Raw genomic sequence first — 17514 nt, forward strand, 5'->3', positions numbered from 1 at the left:
GTTTCATAACATGTTTTATTTTAAATTTGATATACATACAGAATTCATATTATTGTTATTATATATGAAAAATAACTACCTGCAATTAAGTAAGGTCACATATAAATTATCCTTCTGTGTAATTCAGTAAGGGCCACATGTAAAGTTGTCCTTCTGTGTAATTCAGTAAGGGCCACATAAAGGTGTCCTTCTGTGTAATTCAGTAAGGGCCACATGTAAAGTTATCCTTCTGTGTAATTCAGTAAGAGCCACATAAAGGTATCCTTCTGTGTAATTCAGTAAGGGCCACATGTAAAGTTATCCTTTGGTGTAATTCAGTAAGGGCCACATGTAAAGTCATCCTTTGGTGTAATTCAGTAAGGGCCACTTGTAAAGGCATCTTTTTGTGTAATTCAGTAAGGGCCACATGTAAAGTTATCCTTTGGTGTAATTCAGTAAGGGCCACATGTAAAGTTATCCTTGGGTGGAATTCAGTAAGGGCTACATATAAAGTCATCCTTCTGTGTAATTCAGTAAGGGCCATGTATAAAGTCATCCTTCTGTGTAATTCAGTAAGGGCCACATATAAAGGTATCCTGCTGTGTAATTCAGTAAGGGCCACATGTAAAGGTATCCTTCTGTGTAATTCAGTAAGGGCCACATAAAAAGTCATCCTTCTGTGTAATTCAGAAAGGGCCACATGTAAAGTTATCCTTTGGTGTAATTCAGTAAAGGCCACATAAAAAGTCATTCTTCTGTGTAATTCAGCAAGGGCCACATGTAAAGATATCCTTCTGTGTAATTCAGTAAGGGCCACATATAAAGGTATCCTTTTGTGTAATTCAGTAAGGGCCACATATAAAGGTATCCTTCTGTGTAATTCAGTAAGGGCCACGTATAAAGGTATCCTTCTGTGTAATTTAGTAAGGGTCACATGTAAAGGTATCCTTCTGTGTAATTAAGTAAGTGCAACATATAATGTTTGCCTTTTCTGGTCTTCACAGTTTATAACACTGAAAAGTACAGCTCTAAATACATTTAAATAAAATACAGATCAGTCCAAAGATTGTCCACCAAAAGAATTTTATTAAGAATAATTACTTTGTAGATTACCTGGTCACAATAGTATTCTGTTAAGACTGTTGCTGAGAAATCTATTTTATTCTACTTGAAAGAGTACATGACAACCAATGTCACTTGCATACATATGTATGGGACACAAGTGCTCCCATCCAGTGTTGCAAATTTGCATCTCAGTGTTCATACTGTTGTTCATTTCAGCTTCGCTTGGCAGTAAAGATCAAATAGCTCACTTGGCTTTGTAGGACTAACTCCCACAGTAAACATATGCAAACACCTTAAATAACTTTAAATTTGTGAAAGCTCATGATCAAAACTATATTTATCAGTATAGATATATCTTGGATGACAGCTTCTCTGTAAAGAAAGCATATGAACGATGGCATTTTCAGGATCTTCTTGTGATTGAAATGTTTTCAATTCAGCAAAGAAGAGTAAGGTGCTATTTCAATAAAGATTTTTCTAAACTCACATCTGTAAAAGGACTGAAATGTCATCAATAAAACATTATCTCTGTTTTTCCAGTTACAATTAGGATAAACTCTCAAAGATTCTTTTCATTAAAATTTTCGTTTCATTATCAACAAATCCTGACTATCCAGACCCAAATATGCTCCATGTTTTCTTCACCCATTTCTAGACTGGTTCCCATTCTTCCATAGCATTATAATACCATAAGTCCTGTAATGACACTAGCCTTTCTCAACCCATGTTGTGTACCTTATGTAACCAAAAAAATTGTCCACTACTGTGTTCTGACAAGAAGGCCCAAACTAATGACTGTGATAATACTGCTGTACTTGATGATATTAAAAGTTTTCAGATGTAGACACTTTGAAATATTACAGAACTAAATGCCTAGGTTAAGTAGACCAGTTGTTCTGAAACTAGCAAACATTAAAAGTTGTATTAAAAATTACATCTTAAAACAACTTGAGTTGTAAAGGAAGTTATTTTAAAAGTATATTTTGGTCATACATCAAAGAATGCATTAATTATACTGATATGAAAGAAATACCAGATATAATGCATCTCGTACTAGTGATATGCTTTTTCGTTTGCTTATTAATGGATTGTAAAGTTCAGAAATTTATAAAATTCAGTAGTGCATCTGGCAAAATTATATTTTATTTAGTTTAAGTCAAGAAATAACCCTTAAATTCTTTAAATCCATGAACGAAATTCAAACTTTTGAAGAAAAAAATTATATTCTGAAAGAAAATTATTTTCATTCCATTTCTACCAAATTCTAAAGAATATTTTCAATCCACTGCATCTGATAATCAGATGGATATTGTGTCAGTTATTACCTTTGTCACACGTATAGAGATACCTGTATTTGTCACATGTATAGAGATACCTGTATTTGTCACATGTATAGAGATACCTGTATTTGTCACATGTATAGAGATACTTGTATTTGTCACATGTATAGAGATACCTGTATTTGTCACATGTATAGAGATACCTGTATTTGTCACATGTATAGAGATACCTGTATTTGTTAGAATCACTCTTGCTAGCAATTGTAATTGCATATAGATGATGTTTTTGTATAAAATCTATTAAACATCTCCCTTTCTGCAATTTTCAAATGGGAAAATTAGTTTTCTGTTTTATTCTCGCTTAGTTCGACTTAACTGCATAAATGTATACTCTTCATACTAGGACGTCACCAATAGAATTGTTCTACATGTGTAATAATTAGTATTTTACCTTCATCATGAATTTTTTTGTTGTATTCGGGGTCAAATCCAGGTTGACTCAAAGAGCATTTTTGAACAATTGTGTCTACAAGCAGACCATATAATGAAACTTCTAGGTCTGATAATACTTGTGGAAAATAATAATCAGGTGGCTTGATGACATCTCTGACAAAGGGACACTTGAATTCTAGAAGAAAACTTTTATTGCATCCGTGATATAGCCATCTGGTCTGTATCTGAAATCTTTGATATTTCTGGTGCAGATATCATTGCCATTAGCTTTATCACCACTTTGTGATATAAATCTACTTTCTAATTATGGGCTCAAATAACGTTTCCCAAAGACAAACATATGGTCTCATAATCTTGCTGCTTACCAACCTTATGTCTGGCCACATCTTCAGGCTATGCAATTGTTGTTGTTGTTGTTGGGTTTAACGCCATTTTCAGCACAAGATAGGCTATACATGGCGGCCAGTATAAATGGTGGAGGAAGTACCCAGGAAAATCCTGTAAAGAACCACCGATCCACAAGAAGCTACAGGCAAGCTTTCTCACATAACCACATTAGTGGTTATACAGTTGTGCAGATCCCAAGGACCATGGTCAAATCAGAGCCATCTACTATTGTTGGCATAATTGAACACCATTCTGGTGACTTCTGTTTCATCTGGTATGATCTCAAAAAATATTTAAGATAGCAATCAAGTTATTATTTATGATATATTGTCACTTCAGTTAAACATTATTTTGTTGAATAGTGTTATATAACCATCATCTGTCATCAGCTACCATAATTTTGTGTAAATTTATTATATAATCACAACCATCTGTCATCAGCTACCATAATTTTGTGTGAATATAGGCAAATCAAAATGGTAGTATGGATCAAAGTAGGTCTCACCCATACATCATCTCATGGATTCCTCGGAGTATTTTCTGATAACAAGGTTATGCATACTAAATTTGTTTCTTGAGCGGAGTTGATAACGTAGTTCAGTTCTCATGTTGAAAATGATCATTGTCTACTTCTCTCTAATTATACTGGAAATTGTCAGGAGAGACCTTAGGAAAATGTATGGGTGCTCTCACAGTTCCCTTTACCTTTACTACTTCTGACATAAGGAGAGAGGTATTTCTTAATTTTTGGTGAGCAATGCTATCTTAGAAGAAAACAATTTACATGCACAAAATCCCCTGGGTAAGTCGTACCCCCTTTACCACAATCCTTAAAAAACAGCAGATATACTTCTAAATATTTTGATGTACCTTTAACATTTAGAACCCCTGATAAAAAGTTAAGTTGGATATAAATTGACAAAAGAATTGATTTTTGTAAAGCTGATGTAGTGTATGTTGCTGTTTTGGGTTTGATGCCATTTCTCAGCACATGATAGGCTATATGGCACATATAGGTATGACCTATCATGTGCTGAGAAATGGCATTAAACCTGATCATACACATTGCCCCCACCCCTTTGCTGGTGTGCTTCACAAAGTCAACCAATTCTTAAAATTATTTTTGCTGGGCTGTGCTTGCTTAGCTAATAGCTATTTGTTTCCTGAATCATCTTCAAAAATGAATCCCAACTGAACACTATTCCAACAAATGAACTAATATTATTTTGCGTTTTATATAGAGTGTAAAATCTGACTTCAAAGAAATGTTGCCGCTGTTTAGAAGCTTGTCAATAATCTTTAATGCAGATGGCTTAATCATTCTCATTCAAGGCAGTTATATGTAAGACCAAAAATGTTTTCTGGTTGGCCGACTGTTCTTATTGCTGACCCTAGCACATTTTCCTCCATAGATTAAAAAAAAATCACAAAAAATCATATTAAATACATATGTTTTAAAAATAAAACGACCTGCCTACCTTTATTTTTAAACCAGTGCAATAGGAAACACACATGGGGGTGGGTGGTGGTGGCTAATAACTTGTTATCCTACATGCATCTAGCTCTTTTTGATTTACCTATATCGGGTTGTTCAGCTTGGTGATCTTGACTTAAGTAAATTAGCTCAATGGGCTCACCCGATGCAGCCTTCAAATACATCACACTAACCAACCAATTAAATAATATGTGAAAATGTAGTTTATACCTGACCTTGTAGGTTTTTAATTGTTGCTATTTAAACTGCCCTAGAAATAGTTTTACATCAGCTTCAATCAGTACTGTTTACTATAGTGCATGTTACTTGTAACGAGCATATTGAATTTTATTTGTTTTTATTTTTTGATTTCTTTGTTGGTATTTTTTTTGTTTGTTTCTGAAGATTACTGAAATTGGTGTTTTTAGAAACATGACCAGGGAGTCATTATTATATTTTTAGTCAGGTATCATAGAAAAGAATTTTATATGTATTTTATGGCCTGTATTATGTTGTTTATTAGTATGTCAGCAAAATACTGGCTGTATATTGCTGGTATTTAATTTATATAGATTAAAAGTTAAAGTGTAAAGTTAATTTTTTTACAAAAGCTTTAGTTAGAAAAAGAACATTTAATTGTCAAGATTATTTTCATCTATACTTATTTTCTGCATAATAATTAATGTTGTTATTGGCTAATGGGAAATGTTTAACGGAGGTGAGCTATGTAATCATTGATACCTTATAAATCCTTCTGACATGTAAACATTCACTTTAATAGATACATGTAATAGGGATTTAAATATGTGCCCAGTGCCCCCTGTTTTGGGCCTGATTACATCAAATTGTTAGTCAAGGATGCATTCATGGTTGTTCACCTTGAAAGCTAGTAGAAAACTGGATTTCAAATCTTGATATATAATAATTTTAGGAAGTTGTTTTTGATCCATGCACATAATTAGAAACAGGGTTAGGAAGAGGAGTAAGTGATTGCTAGATGGGAAAAGGAGTTAGGAAAGGTAGTAAGTTATTGATAGATGGGATAAGGTGTTAGGAAGAGGAGTAAGTGATTGATACATGGGAAAAGGTGTTAGGGAATGGAGTGAGTGATCGATAGATGGAACATGGGGTTAGGAAGGGGAGTAAGTGATTCCAGATGGGAAATGGTGTTAGGATGGGGAGTAAGTGATTGATAAAAGAGAAATAATGTTAGGAAGGGGAGTAAGTGACTGATAGATGGGAAAAAGGTGTTAGGAAGAGGAGTAAGTGATTGCTAGTTGTAAAAAGGCATTCAGAACAGGAGTAAGTGATCGATGGATGGGAAATGGCATTAGGAAGGAGAGTTAGAGGGATGTGTAAGTGATGGCTTGATGGGTAAAGGTGTTAGGAAAGGGGAGTAAGTGATTGGTAGATGGGAAAAGGTGTTCGGAAGGGGATTACTTGATTAATAGGTAGAATATGATGTTAGGAAGGAGAGTAGGGGATTGCTAGATGGGAAAAGGTTTTAGGATGTGGAGTAAGTTATTGCTAGATGGATTAAATAGGTGTTAGGAAAGGGGAGTAAGTGATTTCTAAATGGGAAAAGGTGTTACAAAGAGGTGCAAGTGATTGCTTGATTGGAAAAAGGTGTTAGGAAGGGGAGTAAGCACTTGATAGATGGGAAAACATGTTTGGGAATGGAGTAAGTAATTGATAGATGGAAAAAGGAATTAGGAGGAGAAGTGATAACTAGATGGGAAAATGATGTTAGGAAGGAGAGTAAGTGTTTGATCGATGCGCACAAATGTTAGGAAGAACAGTAAGTGATTGCTAAATGAAAAAGGATGTTAGGAAGGAGAGTAAGTGATTGATAGATGGAAAATGGTGTTTGGAAGGGAAGTAAGTGATTGTTAGATGGAACAAAAGGTTAGGAAAGGGAGTAAATGATTTCAAAATTGGAAATGGTGTTTGGAAGGGGAGTAAGTGATTGTCAAATGGGAAATGATATTAGGAAGAGGAGTAAGTGATTGCTTCATGAGAAAAGGGGTTGGGATGTGGAGTAATTGACTGCTGGATAGGAAGAGGTATTAGGAAGGGGAGTAAATAATTGATAGATTGGAAATGGTGTTTGAAAGGGGAATAGGTGATTGCTACATGGGAAAAGGTGTTAGGAAGGGGAGTACATCAATGATAGGTGGGAAACACATTAGGAAGGTAAGTGATAGAGGGGGAAGAAAGAACTTATAAAAGATATGTTAGAGGTAACAGCCATTCAAATGAATATTTGCTTCTATCAACCAGTTACTGATATCATTGAAGCTGTACACATTGACACTTTAGACTTTTTGTCTAAAAAATGGCCAAAGCTACAGTAATTTTGTGTGATACTGGAAGAGACTTGACATTAAGATTACTATTGAGGGTATGTCAGGCATTTTGCTTTATGCTTTCTACTATTGCAGATGTATCTGAAGATGAATGGCAGGAAAGCCAGCTGCCAGACAACTGGATGAAAGAGGATGAGGAGGATAGGTTTTGTCAGGAGACAGAACAAGATGCCAAAGGACAAAGAGATACTGCAACTACAGGACTTCCACCTTCCAGGGTTGCCTGTTACAAGGATGAACTGATTATGTGGCCAGTAGCATCAGGTACCCCATTCATAAAATTGCTGATAAATCTACATTTCTCTGATATAAATTAGGTTTTCTACAAGCAGGTTATTTATTCATGATACTGCTAATAAATCTCTTATTATTGTGAAGTTAATTAGTTCTTTTACAAACAGGTACTTTATTCATAACACTGCTAATAAATCTCTTGTTTCATATTTATTAGATTTTCTACACATTTATGGTAAGACATGTTATCAAATATATTTTTATTTGTCAATTTTTCCATAAACATTTCCATTAGATCTTGAATTTCATGAAATTTATGGCTTTAAAAACCAATGGTTTTGGTATAATAGTGTGAAAAAGGTGAAGTTGGCAAATTGAATAACTTCTCATATGGTTGGCCCAAGGGCTTTATAGCTCTATGGCATAGGGTGTTTTAAACTGTGCTTGAGCTATGCAGACAACAAATTTGCTTTATAATAAACCTGAATAGTTATATCATTTTGAAATTCTACTGTGATCAGAAATAAAATTTAACAACAGTAAGGACAAGAGTTGTCTCCCCTTAAATGACATGTACTTTATTACACTCGAGACAAAAATTGTTTTTTGGGGGGAAAAATTGATGGGAAAATGGGATCCTGTTATTGTAAAGAAAGGATATTATGGTAAAAAAATATGCATTGTTGCCACACACAGAGATATGCCTGAGAAATTTTGTTACATTTCAGTAAGATATCATTTTAAGTAATGACCAACATTTTTCTACAAATTGGCTAAATTTCTATTACTTTAGGTCCTAATGCTCATTCACAGAGGTGATTGGCTGTGTTTCTATTGATTTAGGTCCTAATGCTCATTGACTGAGGTGATTGGCTGTGATTCTATTGATTTAGGTTCTAATGCTCATTGACTCAGGTGATTGGCTGTGTTTCTATTGATTTAGGTCCTAATGCTCATTGACTGAGGTGCTTGGCTGTGTTTCTATCGATTTAGGTCCTAATGCTCATTGACTGAGGTGATTGGCTGTGATTCTATTGATTTAGGTCCTAATGCTCATTGACTAAAGTGATTGGCTGTGTTTCTGTCGATTTAGGTCCTAATGCTCATTGACTGAGGTGATTGGCTGTGATTCTATTGATTTAGGTCCTAATGCTCATTGACTGAGGTGATTGGCTGTGTTTCTATTGATTTAGGTCCTAATGCTCATTGACTGAGGTGCTTGGCTGTGATTCTATTGATTTAGGTTCTAATGCTCATTGACTGAGGTGATTGGCTGTGTTTCTATCGATTTAGGTCCTAATGCTCATTGACTCAGGTGATTGGCTGTGTTTCTATCGATTTAGGTCCTAATGCTCATTGACTGAGGTGATTGGCTGTGATTCTATTGATTTAGGTCCTAATGCTCATTGACTGAAGTGATTGGCTGTGTTTCTATCGATTTAGGTCCTAATGCTCATTGACTGAGGTGATTGGCTGTGATTCTATTGATTTAGGTCCTAATGCTCATTGACTGAGGTGATTGGCTGTGTTTCTATTGATTTAGGTCCTAATGCTCATTGACTGAGGTGCTTGGCTGTGATTCTATTGATTTAGGTTCTAATGCTCATTGACTGAGGTGATTGGCTGTGTTTCTATCGATTTAGGTCCTAATGCTCATTGACTCAGGTGATTGGCTGTGATTCTATTGATTTAGGTCCTAATGCTCATTGACTGAGGTGCTTGGCTGTGATTCTATTGATTTAGGTTCTAATGCTCATTGACTGAGGTGCTTGGCTGTGTTTCTATCGATTTAGGTCCTAATGCTCATTGACTGAAGTGATTAGCTAGGTTTATATTACTTTAGGTCCTAATGATTAATCACAGAGGAAATTGGAATAGGTTTCTATTACTTTAGGTCCAAATGCTGATTCACAGAGGAAACTGACTAGGTTTCTGTCAATTTAGGTCCTAATTCTTTGATCGCAGATAAAACCTTCTTAACCTTACAAATTTTTTTTCACCTCAGAAAATTTGACTTTGTTGGGGATTTTCTTGTAAAAGATAATGGAGTTTTTAATTCAAATCCAGGAACAGCAACCACTGAGACTTTGAGAAATTTAAACATTTGCTGTCAATCTAGAAAGAATTTATTCCTTCGTATGCTTCGTTTTTGAGTTGAATCTCCTGTCCTCCTATACAGATGTTTGAATACAGCAGATTATGCATTATCCTAACTTTATCATTGATCTTACAATAAAAAAATAAAAACTGATCACCAGCTACTAGCATTGATTGCCAGCAAGGTACAGATTGTTCTGTCTTATTTAAAGGTCACCTGACCATAAGGCTGAGTGAGCATATGGTATGACATTGTAATCCCCCATTTTGCATCTTGCGACATTCATCAATATTTGTTTTAAATTAATGCCCAGCAAAATTTGACGAGATATAACAGAAACCATTCTAGCATCAGTTTCAGTTTTGTATGAATGATGCCAATACATTGTCAAGTATTTATAGCTGCTGTTGCTGAGAATGTAGTGAATCTTTAGATGGCTTCATCTATAACAAAATAAAACAGTAAAAGTTTGACTAAATTCACAGAAGACATATTGGCTTGAAGGCATTTTGAATTTGTACACATGATGCAAATCTGATGTAGATAAACGCAATTGAGAAAAATTGTTTAGCAGAAATAGACCAGTTAAGACAGAAAGCTTCCCACATAAAGGTATTCTAAAAATTGTGTCAGTGTGTGGTCAAATATGCCAATGTTATAAAAAATGAAAAGCCTTTCAAAGACTTCATTTCAGAAAGCACTTGACAGAATTATACCAGATTTGACAATAAACCTCCTGATCAACAGACTACTTGGTGACTGCTCTTGTATTAGTTTGGTAGATGTAAGCCAAGTAAATGACATCGGGTATTAGTTTGGTAGATGTAAGCCAGGTAAATGACATTGGGTATTAGTTTGGTAGATGTAAGCCAAGTAAATGACATTCGGTATAAGTTTGGTAGATGTAAGCCAGGTAGAATGATGTCAGGTATTAGTTTGGTAGATGTAAGCCAGGTAGAATGACGTCAGGTATTAGTTTGCAGAGGTCTCACTATGATTTTAAAACTAGGAGTCCCACCATCAAAAGTTGCAGTCCCTTCTTTCCTACAGAATCAACACAGATGTGAGTGCATCTATTTTTAGATGGAGAGGTTTTAGTAATGTAATCACTCACTATAATATAGCTTCATTACAACAGTCCATTGACAGGATCGCAAATTTATGGTTTATTTATTTGTATACGTACGTGTAGTAATTTTAGGCAGTAGTATCTGATTTGCTTTTTTTTCCCTTATTTTCACAAATACGTGTCAAGTCAGAAAACAGCTTAGACCTTAAGGCGCATCAAGCGAATTCCAAAACATAGCATTGTCCCATACGTTTCTGACCTACATAATTTGCATTTTAAAGTTAAATCTTTAATAAAATAATACATAGGCTTTGGTTTCAATGATTTGTATATTTTTTCTGAATATATTTGCCCGATGATTTAAGAAAACAGACAATCTAATAAACTGGTACATCCCAGATTTAGCGAAGTCAGCCATTATTTCCCGTTAGGCCTATTGGTTCACTTACAGTTTCAAACTAATTTTATGACGAAATATTGTATAAAAGGCAGTTAATATATATCCAGATCACCAATTCTGATCTTAAAACACAAGTTTGTATGTTTTATCATCAAAGGATAGGATGCAGGAAATTGATAGTTGCTACCTTACTCTGAAAAGGGTTAATGGTCAATCAGCTATTAAAACATAATGCTTGTGAATGGGCAAGAGTTTGTTTGTCAATGTAATTGATATAAAACCTACTCCTAGCTACTGATGCCTTGATGAATGCATTTCGCCACAACACTAGAACTAACAGGACTAAGGTGAGGGGCATTTAAAAAAAATATGGTATGGCCAGTCAATGTACCTCTTAAATAATCACAGGGTAAAGTCATTTTTGCTTTCCTAACAGAAGAAGGCGAAAGTTACATTCAGAATTCAACACAATAACAAAAGCTAAAGTTGTTTATTTGATGTACTTTTATAAATGACCACATGTACATCTCTGGGTCTTTCCGCCTCTGAATTCAATCACTGTGAATATCAGTACATTTTCACACCTGTCCGCCAGTCAAACCTTTGAAATTGCCACCCAGCTATTGCATCATGTTCTTTTTTATGTACTCTTATAAAATGGCAACATGTATGTACATCAAGGGGTCTTTCAGTCACTGAATTCTGTCATTGTAAATATCAGCACAGCTAATTGATCAACACATTATCATTTTCCCACAAAGCAGGTGGTTGAAGCAGGACAAGCAAGTCTTTGAATTTTACTGCACACCTATTACATGCATACAGAGGACTCCCGCCTCAGTGATTTTCTGCGTCCCAGATCAAAAATTGGCGTCCAAATATGCGTAATTAAGCATTTCCGAGATCTCTGGTTTGGTAGATGTAAGCCAGGTAAATGACATTGGGTTACTTTGATCCTCTTTTTATGTTTCAGGAATACGTGCCCCAAGATATGCCAATACTGGATCTTGGATGTTGACCTTTCTATTTGAAGAGCTGATGAAGATAGAGCCAAATGAACCTCTTTTACATGCATTGACCAGAGTTTCCAGCAAGATGGCCAATGAATCACCAACTTCAGATATTAATGTAGTGTCATGCATTAGTCACAGACTTTGCAAAGAGATTTATTTCACACTGAAGCAGAAATCTAAACACTTGAAGACATTTTAAGGATATTTTCATAAACCACAGCCCTTAATATGATTAATATAACAGACAAGACGTAATCTAGAAAAAAAAATTGTCTCACCTTTGTAAACATGGTGAGATATAAGAATCACTCTTCCAGCAATGGCATCAGCATTAACATTCAGTCATATACATGGTATAGACCATTCTATTTTTGTTTCCATCCACCATTAAGGTACTGATTTATCTCTGCGGTTAATCCGAGAGACTTTATTTCCCACGTGTTGATTCTGAATACCAGTGATTATCTCAAGCAGTCATGTCAACAGAAAATATAGATAAATGATGTTTTATAGTAAAATGGATAAAATAATTCCAAAATACAAACAATTAGCATGATCAGAAAGTTGATAAAATATAATCCCTGGGCAATGCCGATTGAGTCTTCTTCCCATTTATTCCCGCTTTAGTGAACCAGATCAAGTCTGGTCCTTAAATTTCAGACATGATCAGTTGTTTATAAAAACCATCGAATGATCATCAAGAGGAGATAGTGACTTAGATGCCCAGTTGTAGGACAGAAAGTCATTTGACAAAAAGTCACAATTCTGATTTTCACAGCTGTGAAAGTGGTGTAGAACAAAAAGTCACAATTCTGATTTCCAGTTATGAAAGAGGTGTAGGATTAAAAGTTAAAGGACAATTTTATTGAGTTATGAAAAAGACATGTGAGCTCTCACTGCTCTCGCAAAGAAATAAGTACTCTTGTTGTCGATTGTGGGATTTATAATAATAATAATAATAATAATGACCTTATTTAAAGAGGGTAACACAATTAGCTAAAAACTAATCTACCTTGAGGCCCTCATACAAAGGAATTCATTTATTTTAGCTGCATCTCTGAAGCCACTGGATATATTGGGTTTGGAAGAAGGAAATAGAGTGGGCATTTCTAATCTCAGCTGGAATACTATTCCAGAGCAGAGTTCCAGAGTATTGGAAACTTTTTTTAAATAACTCCTTATTTGGTTTGGGAATTTTATACTGTTTGGTTGACATGGATCGCAGGTGGGAAGTATTACCAGGTAGCCTATACTGGAATAGTGATTGTAAATATTCAGGAGCACTATTCTGAGATATCCTGTACATTAATTTGGCTTTTCTCAAACAGATTCGGTCTTTAATAGGTAATATTTTTAACCTACCAGCTAAACTTGCCTTGCTTTCTTTCTGGATTGATATTAGCCCAAATGCTCTTTTTTGAAGATGTGCCAGCTTTGCTATGTTTTTATCATTTGAATTACCCCATACTGTACTACAGTAGTCCAAATAGGGTTGTATGTAACTGTTATAAATAGTTTCCTGTGCCTTTCAGGGAGAAAATGTCTTATCCTACTGAGAAGCCATAAACTTGAATTGACTTTTTTACTGGTATGTTTGATATGTTCAGTCCATGATAGGTTATTATCTACCAGAACACCAAGTAGCCTATCATGACAGACTATTTGCAGATTTGTATCCTTCCATGTCAGACATAGTTCATCACTATCAAGATTTGTCCTTCTTTGCCGTGTTGAGATAAGTAATATTTTAGTTTTACCAGTATTTACCACCATGCCATTACATGTGCACCAGTTTTCCAGTTTGTTTAGTGCATTCTGTAAAGAAATTTCGAGCTCATGCTTTGTGTTTTGGATGTCTGACAATGTTGTGTCATCTGCATAGAGATCTGTAGATGTTATTGAGTCTCTTAGTAAAAGTGGTAGGTCATTAATAAATAAAATGAATAGTAGTGGACCTAGAATTGAGCCTTGTGGTACTCCATATCTAATTGTTTCAGGTTCAGACAGAACATTATTTATGTAAACATGTTGTGTTCTCTCATTTAAGTACGAAGTAAACCATCTAATTGTTCTTTCATCACACTGGTAGATTTTCAGTTTCTTCAAAAGGATTTCATGATCCACCATGTCAAAAGCTTTCCTGAAATCTACAAATACAGTTCCTATTATTCTACCTTGGTCAAGTGCTTGAAGCCATTTATCAGTTAGGGAGATCAAGGCAGTCTCACAGGAATGGTTCTGTCTAAAGCCTGATTGATTAGGGTGTAACAGCAAGTGTTTGGTTAAATATGACATGAATGAGTCATGGACATGTTTTTCAATCAATTTTGACAAGTTTGGTAGTATTGAAATTGGTCGGTAGTTATCAGCATCATCCTTAGAACCAGATTTGTGAATAGGAGTTGCTTTTGCAGTTTTCCATATTTTGGGGACAGATGAGGTTGCAATACTTAAATTAATTACGAATGTTATGCTATCTACAATAGCAAAGGCAGAAGATTTAATGAGTCATGGACCAATCTGATCAAGTCCTGTAGCTTTCTTGGTATCAAGTTCACTGAGACATTTTTTAACAAAGTTTTTTGACACTGGTGGGATAGAGAAACATACCTCCTTTGAGATTTTACTGCTGCAGAACTTTTTCAGTTCATTAAAGTTGTTTTCTATCACTGGCTCTTTTAACTTTGTGGCAATGTTGATGAAAAAATCATTGAAAACATTTGCAATGTCAGTTTCATCAGTGACTATGGTGTCATTTACCAGAAGTGAGTGAATTTTATTTGTCTGTTTTTTGTGCGTTCCTCCAGTGAGTTCATTGAAGACTTTCCAAATGGAGTTTGTGTTGCTCTTTTTGTTTTCAAGCAATGATTGATAATAAGTTTTTTTAGCTTTTTTGATCATACTTGTTATTTTATTTCTCCATACTTTATATTGTGCATGGTTTTCCATAGCCTTGAATTTGTCTCGTGTTTTCATAGCATCTAGGATTTCAGTAGTAAGCCAGTTAGGTTGAATATCAGTCTTTACTCGATGTACTTTCAGTGGTGCATGCTTAGATACTACATCCATAAATAAGTCAGTCCACACCCTCATGGCTTCATCTATGTCATCCAAATTTTGGATCATACTCCATGGAACTTTATATAGGTCATTGAGAAATTGTTCTTCATTAAAAGTTTTGAACGATCTGTAAGTGATCGTTTTATGTGTATTTTTCTTATTTTTCTTGCATTTAACCTTTCTTGTCAAAAAAGTAGGATAGTGGTCACTAAGACCAACATTCGGTACATTAACACTAGCCATATTGTCTGGTAGGTTAGTATAAATGTGATCAATAAGAGTGCTTGATTTTTTTGTTACCCTTGTAGGCTCATTTACCAGCTGGTCTAGGCCTAATGATTCAATAAATTCCATCCAGTTGTTCCTTATTTGAGTATTGAGAAGGTCCTTATTTATATCTCCGAGTATATATGTTTCTTTCTCCTGTGCTAGAACATTTTCTATTTGTTTCAAAAAGTTATCATTCCAAAATACTTTGGAGGAAGGTGGTCTATAAATGAAACCAGCTAGGAAAGATTTTGCATTATTTTGAAAAATTCCACCCAGATACTCTCAATTTCATGTGACTCCAAGTCAAGTCGCCTTTTTACATTTACATCTTCCCTAACGTATATAACAAGACCCCCCCCTGCTGTCTCTCTGTCCCTACGAAATGGTTTATTGTAGCCTTGACAGTGAAATAGATCATCATTGTGGTTAGCATTTAATTTGGTTTCAGTGAGTCCTAAAACATGTATATTATTTTCCATGGAAGACAACATTAACTTAATCTGGTCTATCTTTCCCACTATACCTTGTACATTTAAGTGACCTAGGTTAAAACCTTTTGTATTTAGTTTCATATCAATTACATGTATGTCATCATGCAATGGGGTACTCACTGAGATTGTCTCCATACTACTTTTATCATTCTGACATCCTATTTCTATATTTAAATGTTCATATATATTAGCATCTTCAAAGTCACATACAAACCCTGAAAATCCATTTACATTTGCATCTACAATAGTGTCCATTGAATAGTTAGAGTCAAGAGTCCCACTGGGTACATTTAGTTTTTTTGTAAATGAAGCGTTGGCATTCTCCTCTTTGCCAGCTTCCTAATATGTATACATTGATGGACAAAGTCTTTGTTTGTGTCCATATTTATGGCACCTAAAACACTCGATCTGTTTGCCATGATGGCATACCTGTGTCATGTGCCCAGTTTCTCCACAGTTGAGACAACACTCTTCATTAAAGTGCTTGAAAATAGGGGCATACATGTTAATATTTCTCAGTAGCTGAGAGGTTCCTTTTCTGCTTAGATGAATTTTGTCTCTGTGGTAGAGACTAAGGTTGACATCCTGATTCTGAATGAAGAAAGATTTGTATTGTGGAATGTACTGTAGGTTGAAATCTTCACATAAGTCAATTATCAGATCATTTATTTCTTTGGCCTTGGTGTCCACACGAGGAGGTAGTCCCGATATCATTAATTTACATGTATTTGGGCTGCAATATCTAGCAGCATACAATAAACTTTCAAAATCTGTTTTGAGTTGATTTAGTGACCTTCCCTCACAGGCATCATTTCCACCTACTAAAATAATAATTTGCTTGTATTTGGTTAGGTCACTGTTCATTATTCTGTCAGTGATGTTGTTGATTTTTAATTTTTGCACCTCTTAAAGTCTGTACATCTGTTTTAAAAAGTCTCCTTGGTATTATACTTTTCAAAATTGAGGAGCCGATTATTAGAGTCATATCTTTCCTGGCTTGTGATGTCGTGTGTTGGACTCTGGATTGTATTTCAGACACATATCTTGGAGGAAGGGGTGCTGAAATTGGTGTTTCAGTTGTGTGAACTACTTGTGTTGATTCTGACACATTTGTCTGAGCACTGGGAAATGCAGTTGTTGGTGAAGGTAACAGACTTGTTTGAACTGCGGGCCATGGATGTACACTTATTGCTGTTGCAGGTGTGTCACATGACTGAGAGGGGGATACTGTTGTACGCAATGCAGGATTACTTTGGGCATCAGTTTTTATTTGCATGGTCATTTTACATTTTCTTTTGGCTGGTACTGGGATTGTCTGTGTCTGAGCATCTGATACTGTTGATATTTGGGAGTCTGTCTGAATTGCTGTTTCACATGAGGTTACTTGCTCATTAACCTTTCCCTGTGCTGATTTAATAGCATGTAACTGTAGTTTTAATTCTTCGATTTGGGTCTCTAATTTCCTAATTGTTTTTTGATGTACACACATGAAGAAATCATTAAGGCTTAAGCCATCACTGCTGTGGTCATGATTTATGGAGCGTGTAATTGCCTGACACTCTGGAGGGGTGTTAATTTTATTGCCTGAGTCATTTAGGTCAAAGACTTAGGAACTGTTTCATGTTTGGTACTACATCTAGTTACTGGTGTAGATGTCAGCATATAAATGCCTTTAGCATGGGTGTTCTCATCCTGTCTACTGGCCGAGTGGTCTAAAGTGCTCACCGTTACGGATCACTGCCATCTCACCTCTGTCTGCGGCGGTTCGAGTCTAAGATTCAGCCAATGTGGGCATGTGAGAAAGCTTGCCAGTAGCTTCTCGTGGGTCGGTGGTTCTTTCCGGGGTTTTCCGGGTTCTTCCTCCACCATTAATAC

The 17514-nt window shown here is 35.4% G+C and overlaps 1 protein-coding gene across 4 annotated transcripts in view; it reads left to right on the forward strand.

Annotated features, from left to right (window-relative positions):
• Nucleotides 1-16412, forward strand: part of LOC149806193 (caspase-3-like) — a 45774-nt gene extending 29362 nt beyond the window's left edge. For all 4 annotated transcript variants that reach the window (XM_089951108.1, XM_089951106.1, XM_089951109.1 and 1 more), the window contains exons 5-6: nucleotides 7080-7268; nucleotides 11779-16412. In XM_089951108.1, coding sequence (XP_089807234.1) covers nucleotides 7080-7268; nucleotides 11779-12017 — 428 coding nt within the window. In that variant the 3' untranslated portion in view covers nucleotides 12018-16412. The remainder of the gene's footprint in view (nucleotides 1-7079; nucleotides 7269-11778) is intronic.
• Nucleotides 16413-17514: the final 1102 nt, after the last annotated feature.

Source organism: Sinohyriopsis cumingii, chromosome 2 (assembly GCF_028554795.1).
Source record: "Sinohyriopsis cumingii isolate HCF-2022 chromosome 2, ASM2855479v2, whole genome shotgun sequence".
NCBI classification, from domain to species: Eukaryota; Metazoa; Mollusca; class Bivalvia; order Unionida; family Unionidae; genus Sinohyriopsis; species Sinohyriopsis cumingii.